This window comes from Camellia sinensis, chromosome 6 (assembly GCF_055761805.1).
Source record: "Camellia sinensis isolate YWXY chromosome 6, ASM5576180v1, whole genome shotgun sequence".
In the NCBI taxonomy this organism is placed as follows: domain Eukaryota; kingdom Viridiplantae; phylum Streptophyta; class Magnoliopsida; order Ericales; family Theaceae; genus Camellia; species Camellia sinensis.
Genome location: NC_138966.1, coordinates 87,985,327 through 87,999,376, shown reverse-complemented (window position 1 = coordinate 87,999,376; position 14,050 = coordinate 87,985,327). Strand labels below are relative to the sequence as shown.

At 45.5% G+C, this 14,050-nt stretch overlaps 1 protein-coding gene across 3 annotated transcripts in view; it reads right to left on the bottom strand.

Moving 5' to 3' along the window:
• Window positions 1–14,050, bottom strand: part of LOC114317624 (uncharacterized) — a 46,957-nt gene that overhangs the window by 11,035 nt on the left and 21,872 nt on the right. For 2 of the 3 annotated variants that reach the window (XM_082874143.1, XM_082874145.1), the window contains exons 5-6: window positions 11,668–11,787; window positions 709–828 (exon numbers count right to left, since the gene is read on the bottom strand). In XM_082874143.1, the coding sequence (XP_082730269.1) occupies window positions 709–828; window positions 11,668–11,787 (240 nt within the window). The remainder of the gene's footprint in view (window positions 1–708; window positions 829–11,667; window positions 11,788–14,050) is intronic. The other variant, XM_082874144.1, reaches the window with a different exon arrangement.

Sequence of the window (14,050 nt, the reverse complement as noted above, 5' to 3'; positions counted from 1 at the left end):
TTAATCTGATTTAATTTCTTGATTTCGCCACTGACTATGTGGTATTGTCTATGCAATAGTCTAAACCAATAATGTAGCGGGAAATCTTATGAATTTAATATAATAAACTTATCATTTTCAAGTAGTTATGAGACAATGAGTTGTGGTTTCTCATGCTGTGAGTATCATGTAAGCAACGTCATATGGTATTCTAAGAATGTTTAATAATTTTCATTCAAAATACATCATTTATAAGTAATATCATTTATCTAATATTTTTTCCGGTGAATAAAAATTAAAAAGATTTTATAATGATTTGTACTATAAATGATGTATTTTTATTTTCTAAAATAAGAAATTTTGATCCATAATTTTTTATGCTAAAATTGCAAACTTACATCATTCTGCACCGAACTATTTCACACTATTATAAAATTTTGATTTGTTGCAATTAATAATGAATGTTTGATTTTTTACGCTTAAATTTAACTCATAAAATTATTGTTATACTAATGTTGATCATAATTTTTTTTAAAAAAAATTATAATTAATAAGTGTTTCCTCTAACTTAATTTCATGACTCCGTTACTATTTTTAAATATGTAATATTTCTACGTTTTTTAATAAAAAAAAGATAAATCTCTGTTATCAAACATGGACAATGTAATTAATCTCACAAATAATGAGAAGGAAAAAGATGAAGAAAATGAAGGTTATGAAAATAAATACTTGTCTATTTTGAGCATAAAAGCAATCCTGGTTTCGTAGAGGATGAAAGCAGGCATGTCCTCCGAGTGTTCATAAATGGCATATGAATAGAAACCAGAACAACCACGAAGCATTATAAACCTATCAACAAACATTATAACATTATCATTATCGTTATCATCATCGTTATCATCATATAATTTTATTTAATAGTGTCAAAATACATATTAATATCAATAATATAGTCAAATATAAAATAGTGTTAATTAAATCTGACATAGGTGGGCCCATACGGGTCTTTGACCCACCACTTAAGGTCCAATTCATAATTCAAATACTAAACCCCAACGTTCTTGGAACCCAGCGTTGCACCAAGGACCAATGACATCCAGACACTTGTCAAGAAAAGAACCAGCCACATAAGCAGACAAAGATCCTGCAGAGTTATTGCACCACATATCAGCCATTAATGAGGTTCCCTGCAGCATTTATTACGATAACCCCTTCACGACGGAATAGGACAACATCACCATGAACAAGGCAAGCTAGAACATAGACTTTCGGCAAACATGACAGGTCAGAGTGGACAAGGAAACGATGAGTAAAGGATATAAACAGGCTTCTAAGACAAGGAGAAGGTTAAGTTCTTTATCGCCATCCTATCTCTATACTCCGTTGGTCTCTCCTCTCTAACTTGTTCGTCGGAGTGTTCGCTGGGGGACTCCCATTCCCCGTTGAACTCTTGTGCAGGTTTCTTAGCGGACTAGTGATCGGACAACTGTATGGGAGGCCTGGATCAACCTGACCCGTTATTCAAAGATATATAGTTTCATCAGTTGGCGCCGTCTGTGTGAAAGCTTTCGCTCCGTGTGGTAACTGTGCTCATTGTCGCTGGAGACCCATTCCCGATAATCCCCACCTGCCACCCACCAAGGTGAATGGTCACAACTAGATCCATGACTTCTCAACACAATGTTGCCGACCCCCAAGCCGATCCTCCTAACCCAAACAACCCACTACAGTATTTCACAAAACTCACCAACAGCATTAACCGCCTAGCTAAGCAAAACCAAGCCCTGATTAATGCTTTACTTCAACGAGACCTCCCTGTGCCTCCTCCACCACCTCAAGATATCCCACCAAATCGAGAACAAACCCCGAGCCATCCCTTCCAACACTCCCACCCCTTCAACTTGGAGGGTTTGCGACCCCCGCCCCAAGATATGAACCCGCCACCCTGGGCTCCACATCCACCAGTCCAAGCACCTGCTCCCGAAGGAGAGACTAGTAGTGTCTAGCCTCCATTCCATTCTGGTGTTGACAACGTTCCTGTTTGGGATGCAGAACTCCGAGCCATGAAACTCCAGCTTCAAGGAGTCATGCAGAACATACAGAAGGGTCAGCCTGACTGTGGTTTAGTCAGCTGCCGACCAACTTTATCTCTACTTTCCAGCACTTAGGTGACTCATTTCTCAGCCATTTCATTGGTGCCCAGAGCCAGTGGCGTCCGACAACCCAACTCCTCTAACATCCGTCAGTCGGAGGGGGAGTCACTGCGCAGCTTCGTCACCCGCTTCAACACTGAAGCCTTACAGGTGGCAGAAAACGATGACAAGGTCATTCTCACGATTTTCATGGCCGATTTACGATTATCCGGTTTCCTTTTTTCCCTCTCCAAAAACCCTTCATCCTCCATGGCAACCCTTCTTTCCAAAGCCCAAAAGTACATGAATGCCGAAGATTCACTAGCTGCTCAACAAGATTCCATAAACAAAAACCCAACCCTTAAAGAGAAAAGAAAGGAATCTGAAACCAGAACCACCCAGTACACACAGCAAACACCCCAGTATACCGACCGAACCGCTTGCGTAGACCGATCGACACCTACCCGACCGCCCGGTCGGTTCGAACGGTACACACCCCTCAATTCCTCCATAAAACAAGTCTTAAACCAGATCCAGCGAGCTTACAACTTGAAATGGCCACAACCCTTACGGTCTCCTTCCAACCGGCGAGACCAATCCAAATACTGCCGTTTCCATCAAAACCACAGCCACAACACCGAGGAATATGTTAACCTTAATGACTAAGTAGAAAGCTAAATACGCTAGGGGCGCCTCAGTCGGTTCACGACAACCTGTCCCCAACAACGGCCGAGGACCGAACCTGCTAGGGGCAATCGCCGACACACTCCTCCCCGACAACCCGCACACCCTAACCAAGGCAATGATCGGCCCCCGCCGCAACCCTGAACACAAGGCAACCCTGCTCCCCCGGTTGGAGAGATCAGAGTCATTGCTGGCGGACTTGCGTGCGGAGGACCGTCCCGTTCGGCCCAGTGAGTCGAACTCAGAAAAATCAGACAGGGCTTCGACAAAGAAGTCGCGACTTTGGAGCACCCCCTCAAACACCCCAAATAGTGGATGAAGCCCATCACCTTTACGGAGGCCGATTATACAGGCATCAGTTACCCTCACGACGACCCCCTCGTCATCTCTGCTCTCCTGTCCAATTACAAAGTCAGATGGATGCTTGTTGACAATAGCAGTTCTTCAAACATTATCTTCTTGAATGCCTATCTCCAGCTCAAGGTTGGGGAAGAAAGTTGGTCGCCTCTCCAAACTCCACTGGTCGCTTCACTGGGGATCGGGTGACCTCCATAGGCTCCATCGATCTTCCCATCACCATCGGAGAGTATCCATGGCAGACCACCAAGTTGCTCACTTTCCTTGTCGTCGACTGTCCCTCTGCTTATAACATCATCCTCGGTCGCACCGCCCTTAACGCCTTTCAAGCTGTCACATCTACATACCATCTGGCCATGAAATTCTCTACCGACCTCGGGGTTGGCACCGCGAGGAGAGAGCAGACTATGGCCAGAGAATGCTATGTCACTTTTCCCAAAGAGGTCAAGCTGAAAGAGGCTATGATTATCGAAGGCCTCGACGTTAGAGACGAAGACGAGTTAGTCAGAGGGGAACTAGTGAAAGAACTTGTTGAGGTCCCCATCAACCCCTCTAACCCAACAAAAACAGCCAAGATTGGCAGCCAACTATCCTCTCAAGCCAAGGCCGACCTTACAGCTCTCCTAATCGAACACAACGACGTGTTTGCCTAGACACATTCCGATATGTATGGTATTGATCCCTCCTTCATCACTCATCGTCTTAGCATCGAGCCCCATTTCCGACCTTTTTGCCAGAAGCAGCGTATCTTTCACCCGGAACACAATGCTCTTATTGCTTCCAAGGTAGACAAACTACTAGAGGCACGGTTTGTCAAGAACGTGGACTATCCCAGATGGTTGTCGAATGTGGTCCTGGTCCATAAAAACAATGAAAAATGACGACTTTGCGTTGACTACTTCGACCTTAACAGAGCTTGCCCCAAAGATAGTTACCCTCTCCCCCGCATTGATCTGCTTGTCGACGCCACTGCCGGCCATCAGATGCTCAGTTTCATGGATGCTTTCTCCGGCTACAATCAAATTCTGATGCACCCAGCTGACCAGGAACACACCTCCTTCATCACTGACCGGGGAACTTACCACTATCGTGTTATGCCATTCGAGTTGAAAATTGCCGGGGTAACTTACCAACGGTTAGTCAATGTCGTATTTCATCACCAGATTGGTCGGGACATGGAAGTGTACGTCGACGACATGCTTGTCAAGAGCAAACTCTCCTCTGATCATCTGATAGACCTGCGGAAGACTTTCGACACCTTACGCAAGTATCAAATGAAGCTGAATCTGGAGAATTGCGCCTTCGGCGTAGGATCTGGGAAATTCTTGGGTTTTATGGTCAGTCAACGGGGTATCGAGGCCAATCCCGAAAAGATCAGGGCCTTGATAGAAATGTAGTCACCTCGAACAGTTAAAGAGGCCCAAAGGCTTACCGGTAGAGTCGCCGCCCTCAACTATTTTATTTCCCGCGCAACAGACAAGTGTCTCCCCTTTTTCAAAGTCATTCGACAGGCCTTTGAGTGGACCGCCGAATCCGAAGAGGCCTTTCAACAATTGAAGCAGTGCATGGCCAACCCCCCTTACTCTCTCAGGCGCTCTCTGGCGAGACCCTCTTTCTCTACTTAGCCGTATCGAACACCGCAGTCAGTGCGGCCCTCCTCAAGAAGGACGGCTCAGTACAGCGTCTGGTTTATTACATTAGCTGAGCTCTCAAGGGGGCTGAACAGAACTACCCTCTGCTAAAAAAAATGGCCCTTGCCTTGGTCATAGCCTCAAGACGACTCCGACCTTATTTCCAAGCTCACTCCATAGTGGTCCTCACTGACCAACCTTTGAAGAAGGTAATACAACAACCAGAGTCATCCGGCAGACTTATGCAATGGTCTATTGAGCTAAGCCAATTTGAAATCTCTTACCGACCTCGAATGGCTATCAAAGGACAGGTTGTTGCCGATTTTATCTTGGAATTCACCAATCCCACTCCAACCATACCCCTCAGCCCTGACAACTCAACACTGAGATAGAAGATCCCCACTCCTGGACCCTCAATGTCGATGGATCATCTCGTAAAGAAGGCAGTGGGGCTGGTCTCATCCTCACCACCCCCGAGGGTGGTTATTTCAAGTGTGCTCTCCGTTTTCTATTCGACGCGAGCAATAATGAGGCCGAGTATGAGGCCTTGATAGCAAGTCTTCACCTAACCAGAGACATTGGTGTGAGCCACATCCAAGTGTTCAGTGATTCTCAACTGATCGTCGGATAGATTACGGGGGAATTCGACGCAAAGGAAGACACCGTGCGCGCCTATAGGGATATTGCACTCCCTTTTGTTCGCCTTTTCAACACTTTCCACATCAAACATATCTCTCGGTCAGAAAACTCCAAGGCAGATGAAATGGCCCAATTAGCCTCTGCCGACCAGTCAAACCTCAGTTATGGCGCCCGTCTTGAATACCTGGCCCAACCGGCTACTTCGCCAAGCCAGCAGGAGGTCCACTTCCTCCAAAATGAACCTATCCCATGGGCGGTGGACATCCTTCTATTTTTGACAAGTGGGGAGTTGCTAGCCAACAAATAGTAGGTTGCCAAAGTCAGAGCCCGGTCGTCCAATTACATCCTCATTAGCGGCCTACTGTACAAATGTGGATTTTCATGCCCATACCTTAGGTGCCTCAGTCCAGCTCAAGCGACCTATGTGATGAGGGAAGTCCACGAGGTTGTATGTGGTAATCATTCGGGTGCCAGATCGCTGGTCCATAAAATACCTCACACCGGCTACTTCTAGCCTACTCTCAACCAAGATGCCACTGAATTCGTGCTTAAGTGTGATAAGTACCAGTGCTTTATCAACATCCCCCATGCTCCCCCTATAGAACTGATTACACTCAGCAGTCCCTACCCAGTCGCCAAGTGGGGCATCGACTTAGTTAGTCCATTACCCACCGGTAGGGGCCAAACCAAGTTCGTTGTAGTCGCCCTTGATTACTTCACCAAATGGGAAGAAGCGGAACCCCTAGCCATAATTACTGAACGGAACACAACCAGATTTATCTGGCAGTCAATCGTATGCCGATTTGGAATCCCTCAAGCCATCGTTTCAGACAACGGCAAGCAATTCGACAATGCCAAAGTCAGGAAATTTTGTGCGGAGCTCACATTCAACCATGCTTTTCTTCCCCAGGTCATCCCCAAGCTAATGGACAAGTAGAGGTCACCAACCGCTCTCTCTTGAAGATTATCAAAACTAAGTTGGAAGCCGCTAAGGGACTATGGGCTAAGGAATTACCAAATGAACTCTAGGCCTATCGCACTACTGCCCGAACCCCTACTGGAGAGACCCCCTTTCGTTTAACATACGGCGTTAAGGCGGTCATCCCAGTGGAAATCGGTCTGCCGACCCCGAGGGTTTTACATCCAGATCCAAAAATAACCGAAGAATTGCATCGGGCTGACTTAGACCTAATTGAAGAGCTCCGGGAGACCACTACTGGCAGACGGGCCTCATATCAACAGAAAATGAGAACACACTGTAACTGTAAAATTCGACTAAGGGAGTTCGCTGTGGGGGACCTTGTCTTACGCGAAGCACCTCTTGCCACTAAAAATCCCGCCGAGGGAAAGCTAGCAGCCAAATAGGAAGGACCTTACGTTGTTAAGGCCAAACCTCGCCCAGGCACTTACCGATTCAAAGACATGGAAGACAGAGACCTCCCCCATCCGTGGAATGCTAAGCACTTGAAGTGTTATTTCCAGTAAAATGGTGTTTCATGTTTTTGTACTATTCCGTTATTGCATTTTCCTTTTTGTACTACTCCATTAGTGTAAACTTATGATCTGCAGGCTGTGCCTTCAATGACAATGACTTTATATCTCCATTACTTGCATACTGTCTCAGCCAAACTGAGCACAAAGAGCTCAGCCAGACTGAGTTAGCTAAAGCCTCAGCCAGACTGAGCACGAAGAGCTCAACCAAACTGAGTTAAGTAAAGCGTTAGCCAGACTGAGTTAGTTTAAGACTTAGCCAGACTGAGCACGAAGAGCTCAGCCAGACTGAGTTAATTAAAGGCTCAGCCAGACTGAGTTAGTTTAAGCCTCAGCCAGACTGAGCACGAAGAGCTCAGCCAGGCTGAGTTAGCTAAAGCCTCAGCCAGACTGAGCACGAAGAGCTCAACCAAACTGAGTTAATTAAAGCCTCAGCCAGACTGAGCACGAAGAGCTCAGATAGACTGAGTTAATTAAAGGCTCAGCTAGACTGAGTTAGTTTAAGCCTCAGCCAGACTGAGTACGAAGAGCTCAGCCAGATTGAGTTAGCTAAAGCCTCAGCTAGACTGAGTACGAAGAGCTTAGCCAGACTGAGTTACTTAAAGCCTCAGCCAGACTAAGCGTGAAGAGCTCAGCGAGACTAAGTTAGTTAAAACCTCAGCCATGCTAAGTTAGTTAAGTCTCAGTCAGACTGAGCACGTAGAGCCTAGCCAGACCGACTCAGTGTGGCAGAGCCCTCTAAGTCTTAGTCAGAACTCGAACGAAAAATTCGGCCGATCCATTTTCACAACTTATATCACGGCATAGTTGCCATGCTTAGTTAAAATCCAAGTTCATGACTATCCATTTTCACGAATCATACAAGTTAGCATGTCTACCCATTTTTAACATTTTTCCAGTCATGGCTTACTTACGAAATTTTATATCAATCTTTCATGGTTCGCACATTTTTAACATTTCATATCCATTTTCATATCAAAGTTTCATATCCATTTTCCCCAGTCAAAATTTCACTGATTATTCATTTTTTACATTTTCCTCATCATGGTTCACCCATTTTTAACATTTTCATGTTTACCACGATTTCACATTTTCATTTCTCACTAACTGCCCATTTTGATCATTACACATCACAATTTATGCACAAATTTACAAATCAGAAACACAAAAACAACAACATTACATAAGACAACTCTTTGTTTTATTAACCAACTTACACTTTCATAAAATTTGTTGCAGAAGTTACATATATATAAAAAAAAAACAAAACAAAACAAAAACAACAAAACACATAAACAGAAATTTTTTGCATAAGTCATTTTTCCTCGCTAGAGACAAGATCTTCCTCTTCAATGCCCTCGTCCAGGGGGGTCTGCAGCAACATCATCTTTGCTTAGCTTCACGAGGCTGAAGTCAATGTCTGGGAACAGCTCCTGTGCCTTGTGCTTGAAGGTCATCCAGCCGTTGTCCCAGAACTTGCTCATTTCATGCTTGTAGAAGTCAGACCGCTGGAAGCTCTAGATCACTTTCTCTTCACTCCTATCTCCAGCGGCTGCTCCCGAAGGCCCAGCCCCCCTATTCCCCTCTTTCGCCAGGCTGCTGGTGACGGGCGACATCTATGGCCATCTGGAAATCGACGGACCCCTTCAATTGCTCTATGGCCGCCATGCATAGGTCGGGGTATGCCGCCCTCTTAGATGCCAATTTCGCCCCCTTTTCCGCCAAGGCCTTCTCCAATGCCGTGATCCGACCATCGGCCTTTTCCTTATCCTTGACCGCCTGGTCCCGCAGATCTTCGTTGCTGGTCATGGCCTCCTCCTACCTCTTGTTGGCAGTGGTGCAAGCTTGCTGGGCCTCCTTTAGTCTCCTCTTCTCGCCCGCCAACTCGAACTCTAGCGATATCGCTTTGTGGTGCTCCGCTTCCAGCTCTGATTTGGTGGCGAGGAGCTCGGCACTAGCTTGCTTCGCCGAGTAGCTCTGCACTAGTGCCAACACCTCCATGTTCTTCGCCCTTTGCGCATACTCTAACCCCTTGGCGCATGCACTCCGAGCGGCCTTCCTCCATTCCGCCGTCTTAACCCTTAGGTTCTGTAACTGTAACTTTGCCTCTTCCAGCTGGGCCCTTAGCGGCTCTACCTCCATCTTCGAGCGCATTGCTTTGTTCATCAGGGCAGTTGCCAGGATCGCTGCCTCCATCTGGGCTGAACAGAACCCCCTCAAGAGGTCGGCCTCTGTCAACCGTGCCATTAACCGTACAACTGCATTAGCCCTCTTCTTCCTTGGCTTCTTTAACATTGCCTCCACCTCCTTCTTACCCCTCTCCTTCAGCAAGTCTACTGGGGGCGGCAGTGGGGTAAAGCTAGTTAAGTCTTTGTCGCCTAGCGGTTTGGGACGCGGTCGGACCCGCTCCCTCATCACTAACTTAGGGGCAGGCCCCAATTGTGCCTCCTTATATTTGTCCGCCTTGGCGAACCATCTCCTGTCCTCCGCCTCCTCCGCTTTCCTCCGCGCCTCAAAGTCCTTCCTCGCCGAATCTTTCTCTGTCGGCTGCAGACCCAACCTCAGGGCAAACAAGGTTAAAGGCAGGATTAACTCATCCCACTTCAGCCCCCTTCCTCTCCCTCCACTCCTTCACCTTCTCCACCCTGTCTTTGGCCGCCACATCCAACTTTGGCTCCACCGATTTTGTGAGGACTTTCCATGTTGTGTGAACTCCCCTCCCACCATTCGCTAATACGAAAAACCACCTCGGTCTCCACCCCTTCATCGAAATAGCAAACCTGTCACTAGACCCCATCCCGCCACTGTCTACAAGGTCACCTACGTCTCCTGTTGGCCCGAGGCTTTGTAGTAGGAGAAGAATTCCTCCACTGTCATTTGCACCCCCCCGGTAGCCTGCGGCCAAGCGCTCGCATAGGCTATTAGTATTTTCCAAGCGTTCGACATCAACCACCCTAGCGCCACCTCCAGTTTGTTAAGAACCTCCACCACTACTTAGGGGAGCAGTAGCCTCACACCACCCCGCAGTGCCTCATCGTATAGCGTGAACCCCGTCGGCCGGGCATCCGACGCCCTCTCCTTCAATGTGGGCAACATCAGCTCTATCTCCGCGGGGATTTGGTAGTTCCTTCGTACCTCTTCCAACTCCTTCACCATAAACGTGGACTTGTCGGCCTTGGTATGCCAGTGGTTCGGCTCCACTTGGCTAAGGGCTTAGCAGCTACGATCATTGTCGTCGGATGAGCCCGCATTGCTTGGCCAGCTCTCCTCTCCTCCCTTTGCTCCACTCGATTTTATTTCGCCAACTCCACTGCGTCGTCATCTCCTAACGAGTCAAGCCTTAAGGCTGGCACTTTATCTCGGGCCATTTCTCCTACGTGTCTACGTATTGCTTTGGATGCTAGCACAAGAAAATTCGCAAAGTGTTGCAGAGGCGTGTCATACGAGGCAAATGAGTTCACTTCAGGGATGTGTTGGTTTTTTGCGATGAGGTAGGTAAAGTGAATAACTCCAAATGCCCATGGTTTGCCTATATTCCAAGGGTTAAGATTAAATTTCGCCAGTTTGAAAAATTTTGAAAACTCCCACCCCTGCCTTTTCATTGCCCTATATCAACATGTCCCTTCACTTCTTACTAACGCGTCACCTCCCTCATTAAAGGATTATGCCACATGTACGACCACGATCCACCACTCTCTTCCCCTTCCCTGTCTATTCCACTTCACATCATCACGTGCCCCACCGCTCCTCGAGCCCCGCGCACCGCCCTTTCTCCTTCCACTCGGTCACCCTTCGCAATCGGCCCTCCTCGCGGTCGGTCTTTTCACTCGGTCACCCTTCGCAGTCGGCCCTCCCACTCGGCCACCATTCGCAGTTGGCCCTCCTCGCGTTCGATCCTTTCACTCGGTCACCCTTCGCAGTCGGCCCTGCTAACCCGATTTTCTCTCATACAACCACCTCCCACCCCCGTCTTCTTCCTTATTCCCTTCGTTAGACTGAAGTTGCACTTGGGATTGAGGGACTACTGACATAGGTGGGCCCATACGGGTCTTTGACACACCACTTAAGGCCCAATCTATGATTCAAATACTAAAGCCCAACGTTTTTGAAACCCAGCGTTGCACCAAGGACCAATGACATCCAGACACTTGTCAAGAGAAGAACCAGCCACATAAACAGACAAAGATCCTGCAGAATTATTGCACCACACATCAGCCATTAATGAGGTTTCCTACAGTATTTATTACGATAACCCTTTCACGACGAAACATGACAGTGTCACCATGAACAAGGCAAGCTAGAACATAGACTTTCGGCAAACATGATAGGTCAGAGTGGACAAGGAAATGATGAGTAAAGGATATAAGTAGGCTTCTAAGACAAGGAGAAGGTTAAGTTCTTTATCGCTATCCTATCTCTATACTCTGTTGGTCTCTCCTCTCTAACTTGTTCGTCGGAAGATTCGCTGGGGGACTTCTGTTCTTCGTTGAACTCTTGTGCAAGTTTCTCAGCGGACTAGTGATCGAACAACTGTGTAGAAGGCCTAGATCAGCCTGACCCGTTATTCAAAGATAAATAGTATCATCAAAATCTATCAATAAACAATGATATCAAAAGTCTAAAATATATTCAAAAATCACATCATACTCAATTAATATTATAAAGTAGTAAGTAAATAATATTAGAAAAAGAGGATTAATGTGAGAGAGAGAGAGAGAGAGAGAGAGAGAGAGAGAGAGAGAGAGAGAGAGAACCCTTTGTCAATGTTTAAGGGTGAGTGGTTGCCCTGAAGAGAGGTGTCCCATGGCCTTTTGAATGAGAGCTCCACTTGTTCTTTATTTTCCATTATCACCTCGAAGCTTGTTCCATTAAGTCTGCAGATTCGTTGGTCTTTGTGTTGGATTATTAATGGAAAATATCATATTAACTCTATAATTTAATTATATCTGTTTTTTTTATAAAAAAAAAAAAAAATAGGTAAAAAAAAAATGTTCATAATGCATTATATTAACATTGCATTCAACCAAATGGGGTTAATCCGATTGGTCTCCCCACCTACTTGTAGGTCTTATTTTTTATATATTAATTAATTTTTATTATTATAATTATAATTCATTGAATTTTATTATAATATTTTATATGAATCAAATCTGTAAATAATATATAAAAAAAAACATTGCATTCATCTTAGAGCGAGGCTAGCTGGCCCAATCTAGTAGGAGTTGGCATTGGCCGGCTAGGTCGGTCTTATGTTTTTAAGGATTTGAGAAAATTATTTTAACTTATAGGATAAAGTTAGGAAAATATTTTCAATTCGATATATTAATAGCTTGAATTTATAATTTATACTTTTATCCCAATCTAATACGTTATTTAATTAATTAATTAATTACTACATATATATATATTGTAGGAGAGGGTTCAAGAAAGGAGTTGGAAAATTCGAAGATCTTCGAAGATCCTTGAAGAACAACTTCGAATTCTCTAGAATATGATGAGAGGCTTAGATTCTTTAATAATCTCGACTTAGGAACACAACAACAAAGGAGATGATGGAGATAAGAGATTGGGTGAAGAAGAAGGCAAAATGGCTAGAGAATAGAATAATGGCAAGGCTCTCCCATGGATCTCCCAAAATGTAGGAGAGGGTTCAAGAAAGGAGTTGGAAAATTCGAAGATCTTCGAAGATCCTTGAAGAACAATTTCGAATTCTCTAGAATATGATGAGAGGCTTAGATTCTTTAATAATCTCGACTTAGGAACACAACAACAAAGGAGATGATGGAGATAAGAGATTGGGTGAAGAAGAAGGCAAAATGGCTAGAGAATAGAATAATGGCAAGGCTCTCCCATGGATCTCCCACTTTCACTCTCAAGGTTGATAATGGAGAAGGGAAATTAGTTCTTTCCCAAGAGTTAAAAATCTCCAAAATCCATTCCCTGTAAAGCTATGGGTGGGTGCTATTTATAGGCACCTTATGATGTAGGATGGAGCCCATGTGCAAGGCACATGGGGGATATTCTCTCTAACCACCTTGTCCGAGGGGGTGACCTCTCCGAGGAGGTGACTTCTCCGAGGAGGTGACCTCTCCGAGGAGGTGACTTCTCTGAGGATGAGAAAACCCCGAAGAGGAGATCAATCCCTCGGCGAACCCTTCTTCTTAGCCACACCTAACCAATGATCCCCAATCATCCCAAAGGGTCAGGGGTAGTCCCAGAGGACGTCCTGCCGCAAAATATTGCCGAGTCTCATGGACCCCCCGTGGTCGTGCCACCTCGACCCGGGTATAGGCTAGTTTAACCGAAGAGTGAATTTATCTCCACTCACCGTCCTCGGGATCGGGTCCTTTGTTCGAACTCCATTACGCCCATGGTTCTGGTGCGTAGATCCCGGAAAGCTCCGAGCCCACAAGTGTTCTGGGACTCATTAACGGAGCGACTTCTAGATTGCGTCTGAATCCGTTCGAAGCCAAGTGTTTAGGACCTCTAGGTTCGTGGATCCGAACCCTTTCGAGTCCGAGTGCCTCGGATCTCTAGGCTTGCTTAATACCCTTTCGAGTCTGGGCCCGAGTAAGTCTCTAGGTTCGTGGATCCGAACCCTTTCGAGGCTTAGAGCCATTCAGCCCGTTTGACGGCGATAAATCCAAGCCTACCAATCTTGGACTTGCGATAAATTCGGGCCCACTAATCTTGGGCTATTGGGCCTAAATAATTTAGTGGGCTTAAATTAGCTCCTCTTACATTTGCCCCTTGCGTGTGCGAGAAATTGTAATTTTCTCGGACATGCATACTGTCATTTCTTCGACCCTGCTTCGCGTCACGTTTTCCAAAAAAAAAAAAAAAACATGTTGTCACGACAGAGCCTATGGATAAAGTTGATGACGCACTTCAATTTACAAAAAAAATTGACAAGCAAAAAATTTATTTTTTTGTATTTTTTTGTATTTTTTTGTATTTTTTTTTTTTTTCTGAAAAAAGTATATATATAAATTTTTATTCTAACCAAAGGATTATAAAACATTTTTTGTACAAGATTCATGGACATTTTTTTTCGGTTGTTTGGCAAACATGGCATACACATATTTAGAATATTCAAGAATAATGCTCCCCTTTTTTTCTATTTAAAGAAAGGCCCGA